At 50.3% G+C, this 18,469-nt stretch overlaps 2 protein-coding genes, 1 non-coding gene and 2 pseudogenes across 9 annotated transcripts in view; 4 read left to right on the plus strand and 1 right to left on the minus strand.

The window, feature by feature from the left end:
* Nucleotides 1-683: 683 nt before the first annotated feature.
* On the plus strand, nt 684-751 carry LOC112131832 (small nucleolar RNA SNORD115; annotated as a pseudogene).
* A 1,752-nt stretch (nt 752-2,503) lies between these two features.
* LOC112131824 (small nucleolar RNA SNORD115) lies at nt 2,504-2,589 on the plus strand. Its single transcript, XR_002913726.2, has one exon. It is a non-coding gene; the product is annotated as a small nucleolar RNA SNORD115 (small nucleolar RNA).
* Nucleotides 2,590-3,813: 1,224 nt separating this feature from the next.
* Nucleotides 3,814-3,889, plus strand: LOC112131822 (small nucleolar RNA SNORD115; annotated as a pseudogene).
* Nucleotides 3,890-4,740: 851 nt separating this feature from the next.
* Nucleotides 4,741-6,297, minus strand: LOC103889704 (uncharacterized). Its single transcript, XM_054532158.2, has 3 exons — nt 5,999-6,297; nt 5,435-5,663; nt 4,741-5,162 (listed from the first exon to the last, which is right to left on the minus strand). The coding sequence occupies exons 2-3, from the start codon at nt 5,658-5,660 to the stop codon at nt 4,828-4,830; spliced, it is 561 nt and encodes a 186-aa protein (XP_054388133.1). The 5' UTR covers nt 5,661-5,663; nt 5,999-6,297; the 3' UTR covers nt 4,741-4,827.
* Nucleotides 6,298-6,461: 164 nt separating this feature from the next.
* The window catches only part of LOC129050281 (zinc finger protein 705A), a 66,970-nt gene continuing 54,962 nt past the window's right edge, over nt 6,462-18,469 (plus strand). For 4 of the 7 annotated variants that reach the window (XM_063716419.1, XM_063716420.1, XM_054532133.2 and 1 more), the window contains exons 1-2: nt 6,771-6,871; nt 15,490-15,606. The gene's annotated coding sequence lies outside the window, so the exon portion shown is untranslated. Of the gene's footprint in view, nt 6,872-15,489; nt 15,607-18,469 lie in introns of all 7 variants that reach the window. The other 3 variants (XM_054532131.2, XM_063716418.1, XM_054532128.2) reach the window with 2 other exon arrangements.

Below are 18,469 nucleotides of genomic sequence, written 5' to 3' on the forward strand. Positions count from 1 at the left end.
ATTACAGGCTTGAGCCCTCGTGCCTGGCCTTCACCTCTACCTATTATAATATTTTCATGTTATTCCATTTTGTGATGTTTGTGGGTTATTTGTTGAGGGTTCACAATATGAAAACTGGGCATTTTGGCCAAGATGCGTGTAAATGAATACAACTCCATGTGCCCTGATAACTGATTTCTAGATCCTGAGATTCAAGTGGCTTCCAGCGTGTCTGTATTTTATGAAAGCTCATATACAGTAAACCATGCCAATTGTTACTGATACAGCTTCCTTGAATATATAAAGCGATGATCAATGGGATGCTTTGTTTCTGCATAAAACCACTGAAGTGCTTCTCCAAAGCCAAGTGACCTGTATGATTTGTCCTTGTTATATTTTGTGAACCAGTGGACTAAAACCTTTATAATGGGTCTTTTTTCAGTATTGTCAATATTGCTCAATTAACAAAAACCATGCATGACTCATATACACAGGTGAGGTGTAGTTCTCCCTTTGACATTTGCTCTACATCTGCCCCTTAGATGATGATATGGAAGAAGAGCACTCTTTGGCCTGCTGCGACTGGGACAGTTGACAGCACCCAGGTGTCCTGTAGTGAAAATGCTCTTGACACCAATGCATCCTAGCATCAGAGCTTCAGGAAGCCTTCTCAAGTGTGCATAGGGAGTACCATGTCTTTCATCAATAATGAAACCTTCTAATGTCTTGGTGAGAAATAATGCCTTAAAATTACACTCAATAGGATTATGCTAGGCTCAGCCTGCCTAGATTAAAATGCTGGAACAGATAACAGTGACTTCTTATTTGCCTTCAAGGGGAATTTTATTTTGAACTTGAAGTAACAAAATCTTTATGGGTAACTTGTTTGCCCAACTGTATCAGTGCGCCTATAAATGAACAGAAAATTCTCAGCCTATAAGCTTGCAATTTCTAATAGTATCGTATATTCAGGTCTCATTCTTTGGCTTTTTCTCTTATTGTGTGTTTCAGTAAGACGTGCTGCCAAGAGATGTGCCATTCTATTATAAAAGATTAGTAGCTTCCTTTACCGACGTGTATATTCTATCTAGAATATTGAGCTACAGAAGACTCCCACCTAAGGGAATTAGTTTTACACCTTCAGGTAATCTGAATTTCAATATGAGTTTTCCTTTATGATATAATCCTCATGACAAAATCTTTACTTTTTATCTGAACTTCATACAATTCGATATTGAAGATTTTTTAAATTCACTGTTACCTAGTCCAATATTTAATATACATTTGGCTGTAGATACATGTTGACTAGACAAAATTTTTTTATATTATTATTGTGGGGTTCCAACAGTGTTTCGCTGTAACTGTGAGACCATGGTAATGGAAGAGACCCTGGTAACGGAGAGGAGAATGTGAGAATCAGTATGTACTTTGCCTATGAAACTTAAATATTTAGTAATTTGATCACCAAATTGATACCCAAATTTCAGTTCCTATCATGTGTAAATCAAAAAGTATCTGAGATTTAGAAGTTTATTTAGAAGTTGATTTTGCCAAGGTTAAGGACATGCTCAGAAGAAATAAACCCAAAATCACAGAAACTGTCTGGGATCTATGTCTTTCTCCAAAGACGATTTTGAGGGCTTCATTGTTTAAAGGGGAAAAGTGGGCTGGAGGGGAAAAAGGGAGGGTATGATAATCCATATGTTCCAAGACAAAAGGAGCAGGTAGGGGAATGGTCAATAATGCATTCATCTCACGCTCAGTAAATCAGCACTTTACATAAGATAAGGTGAACACAGAGTAGCTACCTGTGGAGATCTTTAACCTTTAATCTGTAGCTATCTGCTTAAGAACAAAAGGAAATTCTTGCATGACTCAGCTTTCAGCTTATTTTTTTTTCTTTTGGCATAGTAAATTGGGGTCCCAAGTTTTTATTTTCCTTTCACACATGTGACCCCACTATTTTCAGAATAATGAAAGCACATGTTAGAAATGGTGACACTTATTCCTAATATGGACTTTGAAATGACTGGGTTCACAAATTTAGAATCATGGCTCTCACTGTGGGTTTTTATTTTCAATGAGTGACTGGCTTACTTGATGGAATTCTTTCAAAAAATGTTCACTTTTTACTGAAATTGTATTAAAATAATGTTGGAATATGTTCAGTCATGTTTACCATCTCTATAGTATATGATAATATGGCAGATTACTCAGTGTCAAAAGCCTGGCATATCTTGTCCTTATGATGTTGATGAGTCAGTGGTCTAGAGCCTTAGTAATATGTCTTTTTGTGGTAGTATGGACCATATCTCTCCACCAAGAAATAGTCTGTGTAAGCCATATACGCAGGAACAATTTATGTCTGATTTTGAACTATGGTCCCGTTCCTATGCCTGTAGATAAAGACTGCTGAGAAGAGCACCCTCTGGTGTTGCCACAGAGGCAAGTGCTACCACACAGGCATGGTGCAGTGAATTTAACTGATCCGTTGTTTAAGGATGCTATTCTGGTAAGGGTTTATAAGACAACTTAACTATATATATAAAGAGTATCTTCAGGAGACGTAATAATGTAAAAATCATGTTCAATAGGATTAAGCTGAGGCTCAAAATAGTGCCAATCCTTGCAAGAAGGTGTGAGAAGTCATTAGATTTGGGGGATATGGGGTATTCCATTTTCAGCTTGGTAGGAAGAAACCCTTTGGGGAATCCTGCATCATTTGCCTCTGTCTACTTCTAAAGGAACTTTTAAAATTCTTTTATCTTGTCTTTATTCTTAATACTCATACATTATTAGAGAGAATATCTTGGTTTATTTTTTCCTCATGGTGTGCTTCAGAATGTTCATCCAGCAAGAGGTGGTCATTACATGGATTATATATATGAGTTCTGTCTTTTGTAATTAAAAAATTCCAAGTGGACCATTTGAATATTAAACATTGGCCTTCAAAATGATTACATTTACCTGTTCATACAAAATTAGTGAGCAATGGTCCATTCTTTCCAATGAGTGACTGGTCTAATGGGGTCCTCATTAAAACTCCTTTTTTTTTTTTTTTACCTGAGCGTACTTTGATTTAAAGATGAGACATTTGGTAATTCATTGCAATCAACTCTTTAGTGATTGCACAAATAGACAATCCATTTCTATTATTTTATTTTTTGAGTTGCTGTATATGGTGTTATGATGTTTGTGGATCATTGAGGCACTACTCACAACTAAAAGACTTTGGCAATTTTAGGGAATGGCTTGAGATTCAGCTATAGGTTAACCTTGATTGAAATTGAATACAATACAGGTAGTCTGAAATCTCATTTCCTTATCCTGAGTCTCACTCAGGTGTCATTAGATTTGTTATAAAGAAATGCATACACTATGTACGATGCCAGTTGTTACTGATATGAAGAGGATAAGAAGCTTTTATTTCTGCAGGGAAATCATCCCTTACCAGGTCGTCAAAAGACATGATACCTATGTGCTCGGCCCTTACTATACACGGGGAATCAGTGGTCTACCACAGCTTAAGTAATGGGTCGTATTTGGAGTATCACACATCTCAGTCTTGTAGAAATTAGGAACAGCAATTAGGAGTCATGCACATATAAGAGATGTAATCCTACCCTTTGACTATAGCCTACTCTTGTCTTTTACAGAGAAGACTGTGGAGGAAGAAAACCTTTTACCCTATTGTTCAGGGAGAAACTGACACCACTCAACTGCCTGGCACTGAAAATGTGGCATCCAGTCCACTTTACCACCAGTGTTTAAGGAAACCATCTCTCGTAAGCATATTTGATCTAAGTGTGCATAGGCATATGAGTGCCACGGGCTGGGTCAATGATGAGATGTTACCTTGAAGAGAAGTGATGACATAAAAATTAAGCTCAGTTGGATTACGCTGAGGCCCAGCCTAGGTAACAATTGTGAGACAAGAAGTTTGGATTTCTTAGTTTCCTTCCATTGGGGATTTTATTTTGGGATTCTGGCAATGGAATCTTTCTGTGAAACTTGTTTTGCACACTTCTATCTGTGTGCTTCTAAGTAAACTATAAATTCTGATTCTTTAAGTGCTATTTAAGTTTCCTACAATTCCTAATTTTCTTGAATATTTGGCACTAAGACCCTTGCTCTTTTTCTCTCACTGGATGATTTAGTAAGTCCTACTGGCACTATTCTATTGAGTGGAGGTGAGAGGCTGCCTTTGCTGACTGAAAAATTCCAAATAGATAATTGAACTAGTGAAGACTGAGCTCTATAATAATTAGATTATTCATTCAGACAACATGAATATCATGATAGGGTTTTCTTCTCAATGATTGACTGACACATGTGATGCAATCCTCATGAGAAAATCCTTACTTTTTTCCTATGATTGATTGTTTTCAGGGTTGAGAAATATGATACATTGGAATTTTGCTCAATGCGCTACAGTTATCATGGTCTAAATATACAGACAAAATTTCCTGTAATGTTAGTATAATATTTTAACAGTGCTAGGATATGTTTTGATCATTGATGAATCTTTATGACTGAAGGGTCCTTGCAATTGGGGTAAAAATGTGAGTTTCAATAATATGTGTTTGCCCATGAAACTTGAAATTAGATAAACTGATGAGCAATCTGGTGCCTGACTTTTCTTTCCCAAGTACATTTGGCTTCGTTTTCATTATGATGAAAGTGTGTGCTGTGAATAATGCCAATGGTAAATAAGAACTTTATGGACACTTATGTGAATGACAGTCAGGGCCATTCCTTCAGGCAACATGATTATTATTATGCATTTTTCTTCTCAATGAGTGACTAGCATACTTGACAGGATCTACAATAGGGAAACTTTATTTTTTACTAAAATTGCATTGATATAATGTTGACAAGTTTTGTGATTATTGGTATCATCTGTAAGATGTGATACTCATTTGGTCTAAATATAGAAGTTAACATATTAACCTGGGCAGCTCCCCAGGACCAAACCCTCTCGCCTGGGGCTCCCCAGGGAATTAGGCCAAACCCCGCTGTGCCCTTCACTCTGCACCCCTCGTGGGGATCATCACAGAGGCAGGAGCTGGCAACCGAGGTGACTGCCTTCGGGTGGAGGGAAACCGGGGTGGGACGTCGCCCGGCGGCTCCCACACGATGAGCGGAAAAGGCACTCCAGTCTGGGTGGCAGAGCGAGACTCCGTCTGAAAAAAAAAAACCAAAAAAAGGCAATGTAGAAACGCAGCCCACCCAGGTTTTCCACGGCTGTTCATGGTTATGCTTCTGGAAGGACCCGTGTCCTCTCAGACGTAGCAGGATTCCGATGGGAGCCACCCCGGGTCCCACTCGCCCCCAGGACCTGCCGTGGGAGCTTTCTTTCCTGGTGGGGTGCCTGACTCTGCCTGCATGCTCCCCCCGCTGTCTGTGGCACCACTTGAGGCCGGGGACCCCTGCCCCCCTGGCAAGACCAGGTCACCTCTGCCCCCGGGCCAGGGTGCAGGAACCAGAGCTGAGGCTGCTGAGGTGGAGCAGGGTTGCTGTGGGGGCCTGTGCGCCGTGGGGGCCTGGGTGGGGGTGTTCTCACTTCCCCCAGAGTCTCGAAGGCCGTCTTTGTGATGGATTTGATGCACATGTGTCCACTTTGCTTTTGTTGATGGCATCTGAGGCTCTGGAGTCCATGGCAGCCTTGCTTCCGTTTGCATAATCTGAATTTTGGGAAAATTGCCCTTATGTGAACTAGTTGCAGGGACAGTGCCCTCCGCCAAGGCTGCCGGTGGCGTTTGCCATGTGTGTCCGGTGCTGGGTGAGTGCCAGCTTTTCCCTGGTCAGTTCTGCCCGTGGCCCTCACCTGTGGTCTGTGCCATCACCAGGGCGAGGCTGACCTGTAGGACGGGGTCCCTGAGCAGCCTCGCCATCCCCCCATCCCCCCAACAGGGTCTGGTCCCAGCTACCATTGTGCAGCCTTGCCGCCTCCCCCCCAGTCAGGGTCCGGTCCTGGCCGCTGTGCCGCGTTCGCTCGTGGCCCTCCTGTGTTCTTTACCTGGATCCTTGCCTTTGCTGATGGCGACCTGTGACGGCTCAGCTGCGTTCTCGGAGGCCGGCTCTCCTTGTGGGCGTCTCTGGTGCAGTCGGCGTGGTGAGGTTGGCTTCTGCCGTGGACGGGGCCTTCTCGTGGTGATGACAGTCGCCCTTGGTCTGATGTCTGCAGTGCTCTGAGGACCGGCCCCGCCCGTCCCTGGCGTTCACTCCTCAGCTTCCTCCCATGGGGTGGGCGGCTTCCCTCCTCTCCCTGATTTGTGGGGTGTTTCTCTTTTGCACCTGATGCGTTAAACCCATTACCGGCCTATGTCAGCCTGAGGTTGGTTTGTCCTGGCCGCGGCAGCTCCTGCGCCCCTCCATTGTGGAGGGCGCCCTTCCGTCTGCCCTGCGTCACTGGGCTGGGCCTGGCCCCGCTCTGCTGTGGCCCTGGGACTGGAAGTATGTGCTGCCCTGGTGTCCGGGGGCTCGTGGGTCCTGGGGCACTGCAACCCCTCATTCTCTTTCCTTGGGGTGCAGATGAATTGCGGTGGCAGGGAACCGAGCCCACAGTGGCCAGCCCCTGCGGCCCCAGGTCGGAGGGCAGGGCCGGCCTGGACAGAGCTGCCCAGAAGGGTCTGCGGCTGGGTCCACATGAGTCTAGGTGCCTCTGAGGGCACTGGGACGGGAGTGGCCTGCACCTGCCCAGCCTAGTGAGGTCCCTGGCCTCCCTTCAGCTTTGCCCTGGGCTCTGGGCTGAAGGCTGTGTGGTGATGTCAGCCCAGGGACTGTGACATCACTCAGTGGAGACAGTCAGAGAAGGGGGCTCGCGGGGCCCTCCCCAGGGAACTGGCCCTGGGCCCAGACCAGATGGAGCACCCCGAGAAGAACAGGGCAGGTAGCGACCTGAGGCCAGGGCTGGGGAAGGGGATGGGAGCTGACGGGGAGAGAGCAGCCCCTTGTGGGGATGGCTGCAATCCCCTCGTTGGCTCCCGGGAGCCTCCTTGGCATGTGACCCGGAGCCGGCACTCGCCCCTTGGGACGGAATCGTGGCTGCGTGGGTTTGGTGGAGGCTGGGTGGGGATCAGCATCCCTTCGTCCCTCCCTGGGATCGTTGCTTTTCGCTGTGGCCCTCAGGCGTGGTAGGGCAGGCCCCCAACCCCCAGGCCTGTGTGGGCATGGTGGGTGCCCAGCCTTCACGTCCCCTCTTCCTTCCAGGCCCCGGCCTTGTCTGGCTTCCGTTGGGCACCCCCTGGGGTTCGGAGAGCCCCAGAAGAGGCCGGGCTCTTCCTCCTTGGTGATGGATGGGTGCTGGGCCCTGACTGAGTGGTGACCGCCTCCAGGGAGTGGTCTGCGCCCTCAGAAGCTGCTGAGTCTTGGGGTGGCGGCCCTTGTTTGTGGGGGCAGGGGGAGCTGGGCACCCGCCCTGTGCCCACGGAACACAGCCCAGGGTGGTGGCCCTGCCTGTCCTCTGACTGCACTCCTGCTGCTGCTGCTGCTGTGAGGGCCTCAGGCGCAGGCGGTGACCGTCGGGGCCACTCCTGAGGTGGAGGACGTAGGCTGGCGGCCACCGTGGGCAGCAGGTGTGCAAGCAGCACTCCCGTTTTCCACTGGGCTGCCCTCCACCGGCTGCGGGTCAGCGTCCCCCACTGAGGCTCAGGCTGAGGCGAGGCTCCGCAGGGCGGGGGCAGCGCCCAGGGCAGGGGCTTCTCCGTCCATGTCAGGCTTAGGGTGGGTGTGGCTGGGCCCTCCCTCTGCTGTCCGCCCACGACCCCCTCAGAGGGGCTGTCATGAGATGCTTGGAGGCGCGATCCAGCCCTGAGTGTGCAGGGAGTGCTCAGTGGACCCCCGTGCCACTGCTGTCACCAGAGGAGGCTGCTGCCCGGTCCCGGGCTCCATCTGCAAAGCCGGGTGTGCATCTGTGTGGCTCAGCTCTGCAGGGCACAGTGGGGTTTGCTCCCGGCCCTGAGGCCGGGCACAGGGAGGTCAGTGCTCATCCAGGGGGCCAGAGAGGAAGTAGCAGCCCCAGCCTGCCTGGGCCACAACACCCAAGACCACTTTATCAGAACAGGTGCCAGTGGGGCAGCCTGCTCGGTGGCCAGGTGGAGCGGAGTCGGCACACAGCCCGGGCCGGCCTTCACCCCAGCTCCCAATGGCGTTGGGTCCCTGAGTGCAGGGCCTACCCCGTTCTCATCCTCCTGCCTCCAGGTCATGGGGCAAGGGTGCCGAGAGCCCCTGTGGGAGCCAGGACCTGAGAGGTGACGGTCACCACCCAGACGAGGGGCTGGGGGTCGCACAGGGAGGCTTCCAGAGGGATGCCAGGAGCAGTGGGGCCCTAGACCCTGCAGTGGGTAGACCCAGCAGGGCAGCGCTCACATCACAGGTTCTAGGGGATGGGGCTTGTCATCTGTGCAGGTGCAGCCGGGATGGGGATTTGGTGCTTTTTGCTCTGCAAAAGCCGGAATGCACGTAGCTGAGCCAAGATCAGAAAGCATGGTGGCTCATGCCTGTGGTCCCAGCTACCTGGGAGGATGAGGCGGGAAAATTGCTTGAACTCGGGAGGCAGAGGTTGTAATGAGCCGAGATCGCGCCACTGCACTCCAGCCTGGGTGATGGAGCTAGATCCTGTTTCAAAAAACAGAAAGAAGACCACACGTCCTAGCCGGCGAGGCCACTCTGTACTCAGGCCCGGCAGCTGTGGCTGCAGCACAGGCGCTCACCCTGCGGCATTGGCCCCTTCAGTGGTTGGTGTTGACCCTCCACGGGGGGGCTGGGTGGGGTGTGTTCAGTCCCATCTGGGTGGACTCAGTATTGGGGATGGGAGAGTGTTTAAGGAGGTGGCTGTTACAGACTCCAGCATCGGGACACGGGGCCGTGGGTCATGCCCGCATCCTTGGGGGCTGTGAGACAGCCGTCCAGAAGCTTCTGCCTCCGGGCCAGGAGGACACCCCGGAGAGCCCCAGGAGGCTCGTTCTGGAATTTAGGGCTCAGCCTCGATGAACCTGACCAGGCGGCGGTTGATGGGTTAATTCATTTCATCAATCACACATCACTCATGGTTTCTTAGCAGAAGGAACTGACCAAGCCAATCAATGGCTCACCTGGAAGAGAGAAGGAGGGAGAAGGTGGGGATTCTGCAGAGGGAAGGCTGGTGGTGGCGCCCACCTTCGACGGTCGCGCCCTGATGCTGCATGGCTTAAACGGTGCCAGCCGGAGATTGGTGGGTGGGATTGGGCCTCTGGGGGCCCCCGGCTGTGGAGAGGGCAAGGCAGGGACGCCTAGAAAGAAAAGCAACCTGGACGCAGGCCCCACCTCCCTCCAGGCAGCCCCACAGGCTAGAGGGCCACCGTGTCAGGAGGGATAGCCTAGATGGAGAGCAGGCGAGTGGCCCTGTGCCCAGGAGTGTGCCTTGCCCAGCCTGGAGGCCCGCAAGGATAAGAAGCAGTGTGTGCCCAGGATGTCACGTGGGCACCACAGACAGAAGTGGAGCCGGGGGAGAGAAGTCCCGGGATGCACCAGGCACTCGTGCAAACCAAGTGCTGAGCAGAGAGCAGCCTGGGAGAGAAGGGGGCTGCCCCGAGCGGCTTGGGTGGCCGGGCCTGTGGGAGACCTTGGGTTTGCTGTTAGGAGGAACAGTGAGCGCAGGCCTCTGTCTCCACTTCATGTTTGTCCTCACTGAGGGAGCCGAGCAGATGCCTTTGACCCTGCAGGTCCCCCACGTCCCCTCGCCCAGGGCGCGCCCCACAGGCCAGGCCACTTTCACAGCTCACCACACAGGCAGAGACTGGAGGGTGCGCAGGACCCCGGGTGACTGCAGACGTGGGCACAGAGGGGGCTCTGAGGGTGTCTGGCCGCATCTGAGCAGCTGCCAGATCTCCCCTGGAAACACCGGGGTGTGTGCTCGGTGGGCGCTGTGTGTGTGGGGTGGGCGCTTGGCGAGCGCTGTGTGTGTGGAGTGTGTGCTCAGCAGGCGCCGTGTTTGTGGGGTGGGCGCTCGGCGGGCGCCGTGTGTGTGGGGTGGGCGCTTCGTGGGCGCTGTGTGTGGCACGACCACTGCTTAGGGCCCCCTGGAGCTGCGGGGCACACGGCAGAGCCAGCCTCATGTCACCACGTGCTTCCCCCATGTGCAGGGAGGGGTTGGAGGTGTGCGCTTGTCTTGTCCGGAAGCCAGGTGTTGGGACGCGTCCTGACGACGGCGCTGCCCACATCCTAATGGGACACCTGAGGGACATCGGTGGCTGAGCAAGGGGTTCCTCCCGAGCGAGTGTTGGACGGCCATGCCCACATCCTAATGGGGCACCTGAGGGACGTCGGTGGCTGAGTAAGGGGCTTCTCCCGAGCGGGTCTGGAGGCCGTGGAAGCGCAGCGCAGCCTCATAGGGCACCTGCCTATCCTGCCTGGAATTGAGGGGCAATTGGGACTCCCACTGCCCCCACCAAAGCCTGTGCCCCTGATGTCTGTTCAGAGCACGGCTTCCTCCTCGGTGGTCCGCAGAGGCCGCTGGGCCTCGCATGGTCCTTTTTGGGCACCGAGTGTGTATGTTGGGGGAACAGGAGCCCGGCAGGGCCGTCTTGCAGGGCTCAGCAGTGGGGGCCGTGGGGTTGGTGCACCAGGGCAGGAGAGCTGCCCGGCTCCTGCCAGGTGTCGAGAGGGCCTCAGCTCTCCCAGGCACTGTCCCCCATCCCCCTGTCCCCCCATCCAGGGCCGCAGCTGCTCAGCTCTCCCAGGCACCATCCCCTGTCCCCCCATCTCCCCCGTCCCCTCCGTCCCCCCATCTCCCCATCCCCCCGTCCAGGGCCGCAGCAGCTCAGCTCTCCCAGGCACTGTCCCCCGTCCCCCGTCCCCCCATCCAGGGCCGCAGCAGCCCAGCTCTCCCAGGCACTGTCCTCCGTTCCCCCGTCCAGGCACTGTACCCCCATCCCCCTGTCCCCCGTCCAGGCACTGTCCCCCGTCCCCCCCGCCCCTGTCCAGGGCCACAGCAGCTGGTATTGAGTGTGACTATGAGCTTTGGCTCTGGGTCCTGAGCGTCCCCTCCCCAAGTTCCCCACGTGGCTTCCCGGTCTGCATCTCCCAGGGTGCGAGTTGGTTTTTGTATTAATAACTGAGGTGTGACACTCGGGCTGTACCCGCTAGCTGTGTAACTCATGCAGCTCAGTGCCTTTAGCTCATCGTGAGGCCGTGTCTCTGTCCGTGCCGTCTAATAGAGGATATTTTCACCCTCACGGCGAGAAGGGATGGATTTGTTTTCCTCGTGAAGTCGGTGACATTTGCTTTTCAGGTTCTGCTTGGTGGCCTCCAGCCTCTTGTCCTCAACGAGGGTTTTGGCAGCTCCCTCTCCGTGGCCTGTGAGTGTCCCCACTTCCTTGTGTGGAAAAGGGCCGGAGCTCTGGGGCTCACAGAGAGGGTGGGCGTGATGTCTTTTTCCTGACGTGGCATCGGGGTGTCTTAACTGCCTGGACACCTGGCTGCGCAGGGTAGCACGGACCCTACAGGCTGCGGCTCAGCCCCCAGCACCCGCCCCACCTTTAATGCTCGGCCCCCAGCACCGGCCCCACCTTTAGTGCCACCCTGAGTCCCCCAGCACCCGCCCCACCTTTAGTGCCACCCTGGGTCCCCACATCCCTGGCTACACACTGTGGCTCCCACAACCCCCTGTTTGGGTTCACGGTCCTCCCGCAGGACTCTCGGAACTGGGGAGTGAGAGTTTGTTCCCTGCTGTTGTAAAGAGCATAACCTGGGGGAAGCCAGGCGGGCAGAAGCCCCCACCCATGTCCAGGGCCCCATGTAGGGTCCGGAGCTTCCCTGCCCTCCCTGGTGCCAGTCCTGACCCTACCATAGCCGAGTGTCCGCGTCAGCACAGGGGCGCGTAGGAAGAAAAGGCGTCCTACTGCTTAGGAGATAGGTACGTCCGGGACCCGGGGCCTTCTCCCCCTCAGTCCACAGGGAAGGTCCCCCGGATGGCGCCTGCCCCTTCCCCCTCCCTACCCAGCTTCTGCATGCACTCCCCGGAGATGGTCCACACGTCCTGCCGCTTTCTGGCAGGGGAGAGCTGAGGCCTGTGTCTCCAGGACGCTGCCTCTCGGGCAGTCTCCAGCCCTCGTCGAGAAAAGCAGGCAGTGTGGCGCGAGCAGGCTGGCCTCAGGCAGAGCCTCTGGGCAGTGTCCCCTCGGGATGTTTGCCGTGCTGGATCTCACACCTGGCTCTGACACGCTGCTGTGTCCCCCGTGTGCCTGCGCCTGGGGTCTCCGTGTGTGTGTCTGTGTACACGCATGTGGTTTTGCTTTCTTGTGGGATGGAAAATCTAACAGTAGTCAGGGCGTGGTCGCTCACACCTGTAATCCCAGCACTTTGGGAGGCTAAGGTAGGTGGATCACTTGAGGTCAGGAGTTTGAGACCAGCCTGGCCAACGTGGCGAAACCTTGTCCCTACCAGAAATATCAAAAATTAGCCGGGCATGGTGGCACATGCCTCTAATCACAGCTACCTGGGAGGCTGAGGTAGGAGAATCACTTGAACCCGGGAGGCGGAGGCTGCAGTAAGCCGAGATCGCGCCACTACACTCCAGCCTGGGTGACAGAGCGAGACTGTCTCAAAACAAAACAAAACAAAATGCAGGCACGGACATTTCAGCGTCCCCTTCCTGTGGATGCTGAGAGGGTTTCCAGAAGAAGGAGAATGTCCCCGTGCTGGTGGCTCATCCAGGTGTGCGGCGGGGCGTGGGCAGAGGAGAGGCGCCGGGCTCCAGTTTTCTCTCCTGTGGATGCGTCGCCCCCCCCCACGGTGGTCCTCTGCGGAAGTCCCCCTGTCCGTCCCGTTGGCAGCCGCAGTGGAAGGACAGATGGATGGACGGGCTGTGACCGGGACAGCCCAGTGTGACTCCAGCCCCGGCCGTCGCGGTTGTGGCATTCTCGCTGTCGGGGGGCTGTTCCCGTGGCTCTCGTGGCTGTGGAGGGGCGTGCATGGGGCGGTCCCTGTGGCCAGAACCTGGCGGTGGCGGGTGGAGGACTCGAGCCCGGCTCAGCGGTCAGAGCTGCTGCTTGTTCCCCCACACAGAGGCGTTGGATGGAGCTGCCTCAGGTATCCCTCCTGGCTGGGGTGCGTGCGTCACCCCGAGTCCAGCCCATGCTGAGGAGCCTCGCAGGCAGGGCCCAGCAGCCTATGCTCCAGGCCATTGCTGTCCGTTTCTCCAGAAGGCCCTGCTGGTGGGTGGTCCCAGGAGCGGGGCCTCAGTGGGGGATCCCAGGACAGTGGAGCCTGGGAGGGGCCCCAGTGTTGAGGCGTGGAGGTGCTGTCTGGAACTAGGGGGTGCCCGCGAAGCGGCACGGCGCCCAGTCCCTGTGCTGGAAGAGAGATGAGCTGCGGTGGGGGGTGGGGGACTACCTCTCACAGATCCCTCACCCAGGGCACATGAGGAGATTCCTCCCCCAAAACGCCCAGGAAGGAAGTTAAATTTTAATATGGGTCTGGTTTAGAGAAACTAGGTTAGCCATGCGTGGGTGTTTCTGGATGCTTGGGCAGTAAGGAGGGTCGGTAGCTCCAGAAATCCGCTGGCTGCTAAGCAGGGGTGAGGGGCACCGACTGCCGTCCCTTCTTCAGCCACGGCCACTCGGCCACATCAGTGTCTCCGGCCACCTCCCTCGTGTCCAGCATCAACACAGCACTGCACCCCGACCCAGTCCAGTGGAGAAAACTCGCATCCAAAAATAAACCAGGAGTCAGCCAAAAAATGCGAATTAAAAGCACACCCCGGCCAGGCGCGGTGGCTCACGCCTGTAATCCCAACACTTTGGGAGGCCGAGGCAGGCGGATCACCTGGGGTCAGGAGTTCAAGACCATCCTGGCCAAGATGGTGAAACCCCGTGTCTGCTAAAAATACAAAAATTAGCCAGATGTGGTGGCGGGTGCCTGTAGTCCCAGCTACTCGGGAGGCTGAAGCAGAGAATTGCATGAACCTGGGAGGCAGAGGTTGCAGTGAGCCAAGATCATGCCACTGCACTCCAGCCTGGGCAAAAGAGTGAGACTCTGTCAACAACAACAACAAGAAAAGCACACCCGCAGCATGGCTGTGCCCAGAAACACAGAAGTGGGGTCACCACAGCTCACATCTATAATCCCAGCACTTTGGGAGGCCGAGGAGGGAGGATTGTTTGAGCCCAGGAGTTTGAGACCAGCCTAGGCAACATAGCAAGATCCCATCTCTACCAAAAAAAAAAAAAAAATTAGCCAGACATGGGGGTCTCCTGTGGTCCCAGCTACTCAGGAGGCTGAGGCAAGAGGATTGCTTGAGCCTGGGAGATAAGTTACAGTGAGCTGAGATCGTACTACTGTGCTCCAGCCTGGGCGACAGAGCCAGACTCTGTCTCAAAACAAAAACAAAAGCTCACAGAAGCGCTGGGGTGGGTGTGTAGGACTCAGATCCCTGGGAGCGGCAGGTGGAGGATGACTCGGTACAGCCACTGTGGAGATGGCCTGGAGGCTCCTCAAAGACACACACAGAGCTCCCATCCGACCCAGCAAGACCACTCCCAGCTACGTACCCAGGTGGAGTGGAAACCCATGGCCGCGCAGAAGCCCGTGTGCAAACACAGCCGCAGACTCCAGCAGCCAGACGGTGGCTACAGCCCAGATGGCCGTCAGCAGAGGAGACGTAGCGTGGCCCTCCGTGCACTGGAACACAACCCAGCCACGAAAAGGAAGAAGCTCTGACTCAGGCCACGGCGTGGACGCACCTTGAGGACGCCAGGCTCAATGAGACACGCCAGACACAGAGGACATGCCGTGTGTGATCCCATTTCTATGAAATGTCCAGGGCATGCCCGGCCACAGAGACAGGGAGTTACATGGTGGTTTATTATACATTTTTCATGAAAATAAAATATACAATACTCAAAAAAAAAGTTAACATATTAACTTCTAATTTATGTATGTCAGGTTGCTATGTTTTTACAATGTTTGTGGTTTATTGATGATGACTCACAACATAAAGACTATGGCATTATGGCTACATGTTCTAATTCTGATATATACATATCCCATCATTCATTAAATTAAATACAAGTATCAGTAGTATGATGTCTGTTTTCTAAAATCTGAGTTTCACCTGGCTCCAGTATGATCATTATATGATGGAGTGCAAGCAACATGTTCATGCCAATTGTTATTGATATGGCTTCCTTGAATATGTAAACAAGAGTGATCAATTGAAGGTCTTATTTCTGCATTAAACTACCTGAGATATTATCCAAATTCAAGACGGCTTCCTTGAATATGTAAACAAGAGTGAGCAATTGAAGGTCTTATTTCTGCATTAAACTACCTGAGATATTATCCAAATTCAAGAGAACTGTATAGTTAGTGTTTATTCTGTTTGATGAATAGATGGCCTATAGCCTATCTAATGGATCACTTTTTCCAGTACTAATCATATCTTTTCGTTAAGAAATAGCATGCATAAGCCATATATGCAGGAACTAATATCTGTCATCTTGATCTACGGTCTTATCCTCCTCCCCTTAGATAGGGATGATTGAGGAAGAGTACTCTTTGGCTTGTTGGCACCAGCACAGCTGACACACCCAGATATCTGTTTGGTCTCCTGTGAACTTTCAACCAAGATTTAAGGATGCCACTCTGGTAGGTGTTTTCAGACAAAGTGAATATATGATTGTGCAGTTCCATGGCTTGTTTCAACAATGAGACCTTATGTTGTCTTGAGGACATGAGACGACATGAAAACTAGACTTGCTGGCCCATATCTTTTCTGGGGTATTCTAGTTTGAGCTTAAGATAAAGAAATATATTTGGGATATAGTGTCTCTCACCTGTTTCTATTAGCTTCTAGAAGACCACTTGTCAATTCTTTCCTCCTGATTTAGTGGAAAATATTTTGGCAGTTCCTCAAAAAGTTAAAGATAAAATGACCATATAACCCAACAATTCTGCCCCAAAGTACACACTCGAAGGAATTGAATACAAATGTTCAAATGAATACATGTACGTGAATGTTCATAGCAGCACTATTCACTGGCTGGAGTTCCAGACCAGCCTGGCCAACGTGGCGAGACCCTGTCTCTACTAAAAATAGAAAAATTAGCTGGGCATGGTTTCTCACACTTGTAGTCCCAGCTACTCAGGAGGCTGAGGCACAAGAATCACTTGAACCCAGGAAGCAGAGGCTGCAGTGAGCTGAGGTCACACCACTGCACTCCAGCAAGGGTGACAAAGTGAGATTCTGTCTCAAAAAAAAAAAAAAAAGTAAAGGAAGGTATGATGACAATGTCACACAAAACAGTGAATACCAATAAAAAGATAGAAATTATTAAAAAGAACCAAATGAAAATTCTGGAGTTCAAAAGTACAATAACTAAAATTTTAAAATTTATTAGAAGGGCTCAATAGTAGGTTTGAACTGGCAGAAGAAACAAGAAGTAAACTTGAAGATAGAACAATAGAGATTATGTTCAAAAGACCAGAAAACATAAAGAATAAAGAAAAACAAACAGAGTCTCAGAGAATGTGGAACATCATTAAGCATACCAGCATACACATATGGGAGTACCAGACAGGCAGGGGAGACACAAACGATCAGAAAAAATATTCAAAGAAATAATGGCTGAAAACTTCCCATATTTGTGGAAAAACAATAACCTACATATCCAGGAAGCTCAATGAATTCCAATGAATAAATGCAGAGATTGACGAATGGAAACATCACAGTAAGATTTCTGAAAGTCAAAAACAAGAAGAAAGTCTTGAAAGCAGTGTGAGAAAAATGATTTGTTATTTACAAGGGAACCCCAGGAAGATTAACAGCTGACTTCAGCAGAAGCAATGGAGGCCAGAAGCAAAAGGATAACATATTAAAAATGCTCAAAGAAAAAAGAACCTGTCATCTAAGAATTCTGTACCTGGCAAAGCTGTGTTTCAAAAATGAAGGCAAAATAAAGACTTCCTCAATTAAAAAAAAAAAAAAGTTGGAGAATCTACTGCTCTCAAAACCCCCTGAAAAGAATTCTCTAAATACTTAAAGAAGTTATTCAAGCTGAAAGCAAGTGAGCCTAGGTAGTTATTCAAATCAATATAAAGAAGTAAAATGCTTGTAAAGGTAATTATATAAATATAAAAGACAGTAGAAATGTAATTTTCTCTTAAGTGATTTTAAAATAAATTCTATAAAATAATATGTATATAATGTATTTTGGGGTCTATAACATATAAAAGTGTAATATATTTGCCAAAGAAGATAGGTGGATGCAAAGCAATACAGGACTAAGGAAATGACTACAGATGGTAGATTAATATTTATTATAATGTCTTTCTTGGCTTATAGCATCAATAAAGGTAATATGTATAATAATACCACAATAGATGGCAAAAAGGGAATAGAGCTATATAGGTGTAACATTTCTGTATAAGACTGAAATTAAGCTAGTGTAAATTAGAAACTTATTTGGGTGAGTTAAGATATATGCAGTAAACCCTAGAGCAACCACTGAAAAAAATTCAAAAAACATAGTGAAAAAAATTATTAAGGAAGTTTAAATGCTACATTATAAAATAATTAGTTAATGAAAAAGAAAGAAGTAAAGAGGAATAGAGGAACAAAAACACATGAGACATACAGGAGAAGAAGAAGAATGACATAATAAACTCCACTATATCAATAATAAAATTATATGTGAATAGAGTAAATATGTAAATTAAAAGGCAGAGATTCCCAGGCTGGATAAAATCTCCAGGTTTAATATCTCTTTCCCCAAATAAAATGCAGCTTTTTTTTTTCTATGATGTATTTGATCACTGTGCTGGTTTACAAAAGATTTCTAACCTTTCTGAAGTCTTTAAAATCAGTGGCGAAGTGTTCTATCTCATTTCACCCATATCAGAGACTCAAATCCTGAAAAATACCAAGTTGACCTGCCCATTCTTGAGTTCTACTGAATGGTGTATTCCCAGATCACTATGGATATTGCTGTTTACTTAACCAATTACTTTTAGTCAACAAGATTTGAACAATGCTTTTGATTCACACAGCGTGAGACCTAGACTTCCCTCATATTGAAATAGGGGCATTAGCATCCTGGATTCCTGCACCGGCTTTCAAACCTTATGATTCCTGCACTCCGAGAAGGCATGTTATCTGGGCATTGTCCTCTCTGTGATGGGAAAGAACAGTTTTTTCAACAAATGTTGCTAGGACAACTGGATATCTAGATACAAAAGATACTGCATTTATGTTACCAGTTTTCTGTGTCAGTCCATTTTGCTCTGATGTAACAGAATACTGCAGACTGGGTATTTGTAATGGTGGAAATTTATTGGCTCACATTTCTGGAGGCTGGAAGGATCAAGGGGCTGGCATATGATGAGGGCCTTCTCACTGTGTCATCCTATGGTAGAAGGGCAAAGAGAGGATATGGATGGGACAAATATCTTCTTTTATAGGAACCCACCCCTGAAATAACAGCATTAATCCATTGATGAGGGCAGAGCTCTC

The sequence above is a fragment of the Pongo abelii genome, chromosome 16 (genome assembly GCF_028885655.2).
Source record: "Pongo abelii isolate AG06213 chromosome 16, NHGRI_mPonAbe1-v2.0_pri, whole genome shotgun sequence".
Lineage (NCBI taxonomy): Eukaryota > Metazoa > Chordata > Mammalia > Primates > Hominidae > Pongo > Pongo abelii.

Bases quoted from the DNA above. Each gene is read 5' to 3' on its own strand.
- LOC103889704 (XM_054532158.2), bottom strand. From the start codon at position 5,660: ATGCAAACGGAAGCAAGGCTGCCATGGACTCCAGAGCCTCAGATGCCA. The intron at 5,163-5,434 runs GTGACCTGGTCT...TTTTTTTTTCAG, and splicing joins ACCCTGGCCCGGGGGCAGAG to ACGGAGTCTCGCTCTGCCAC.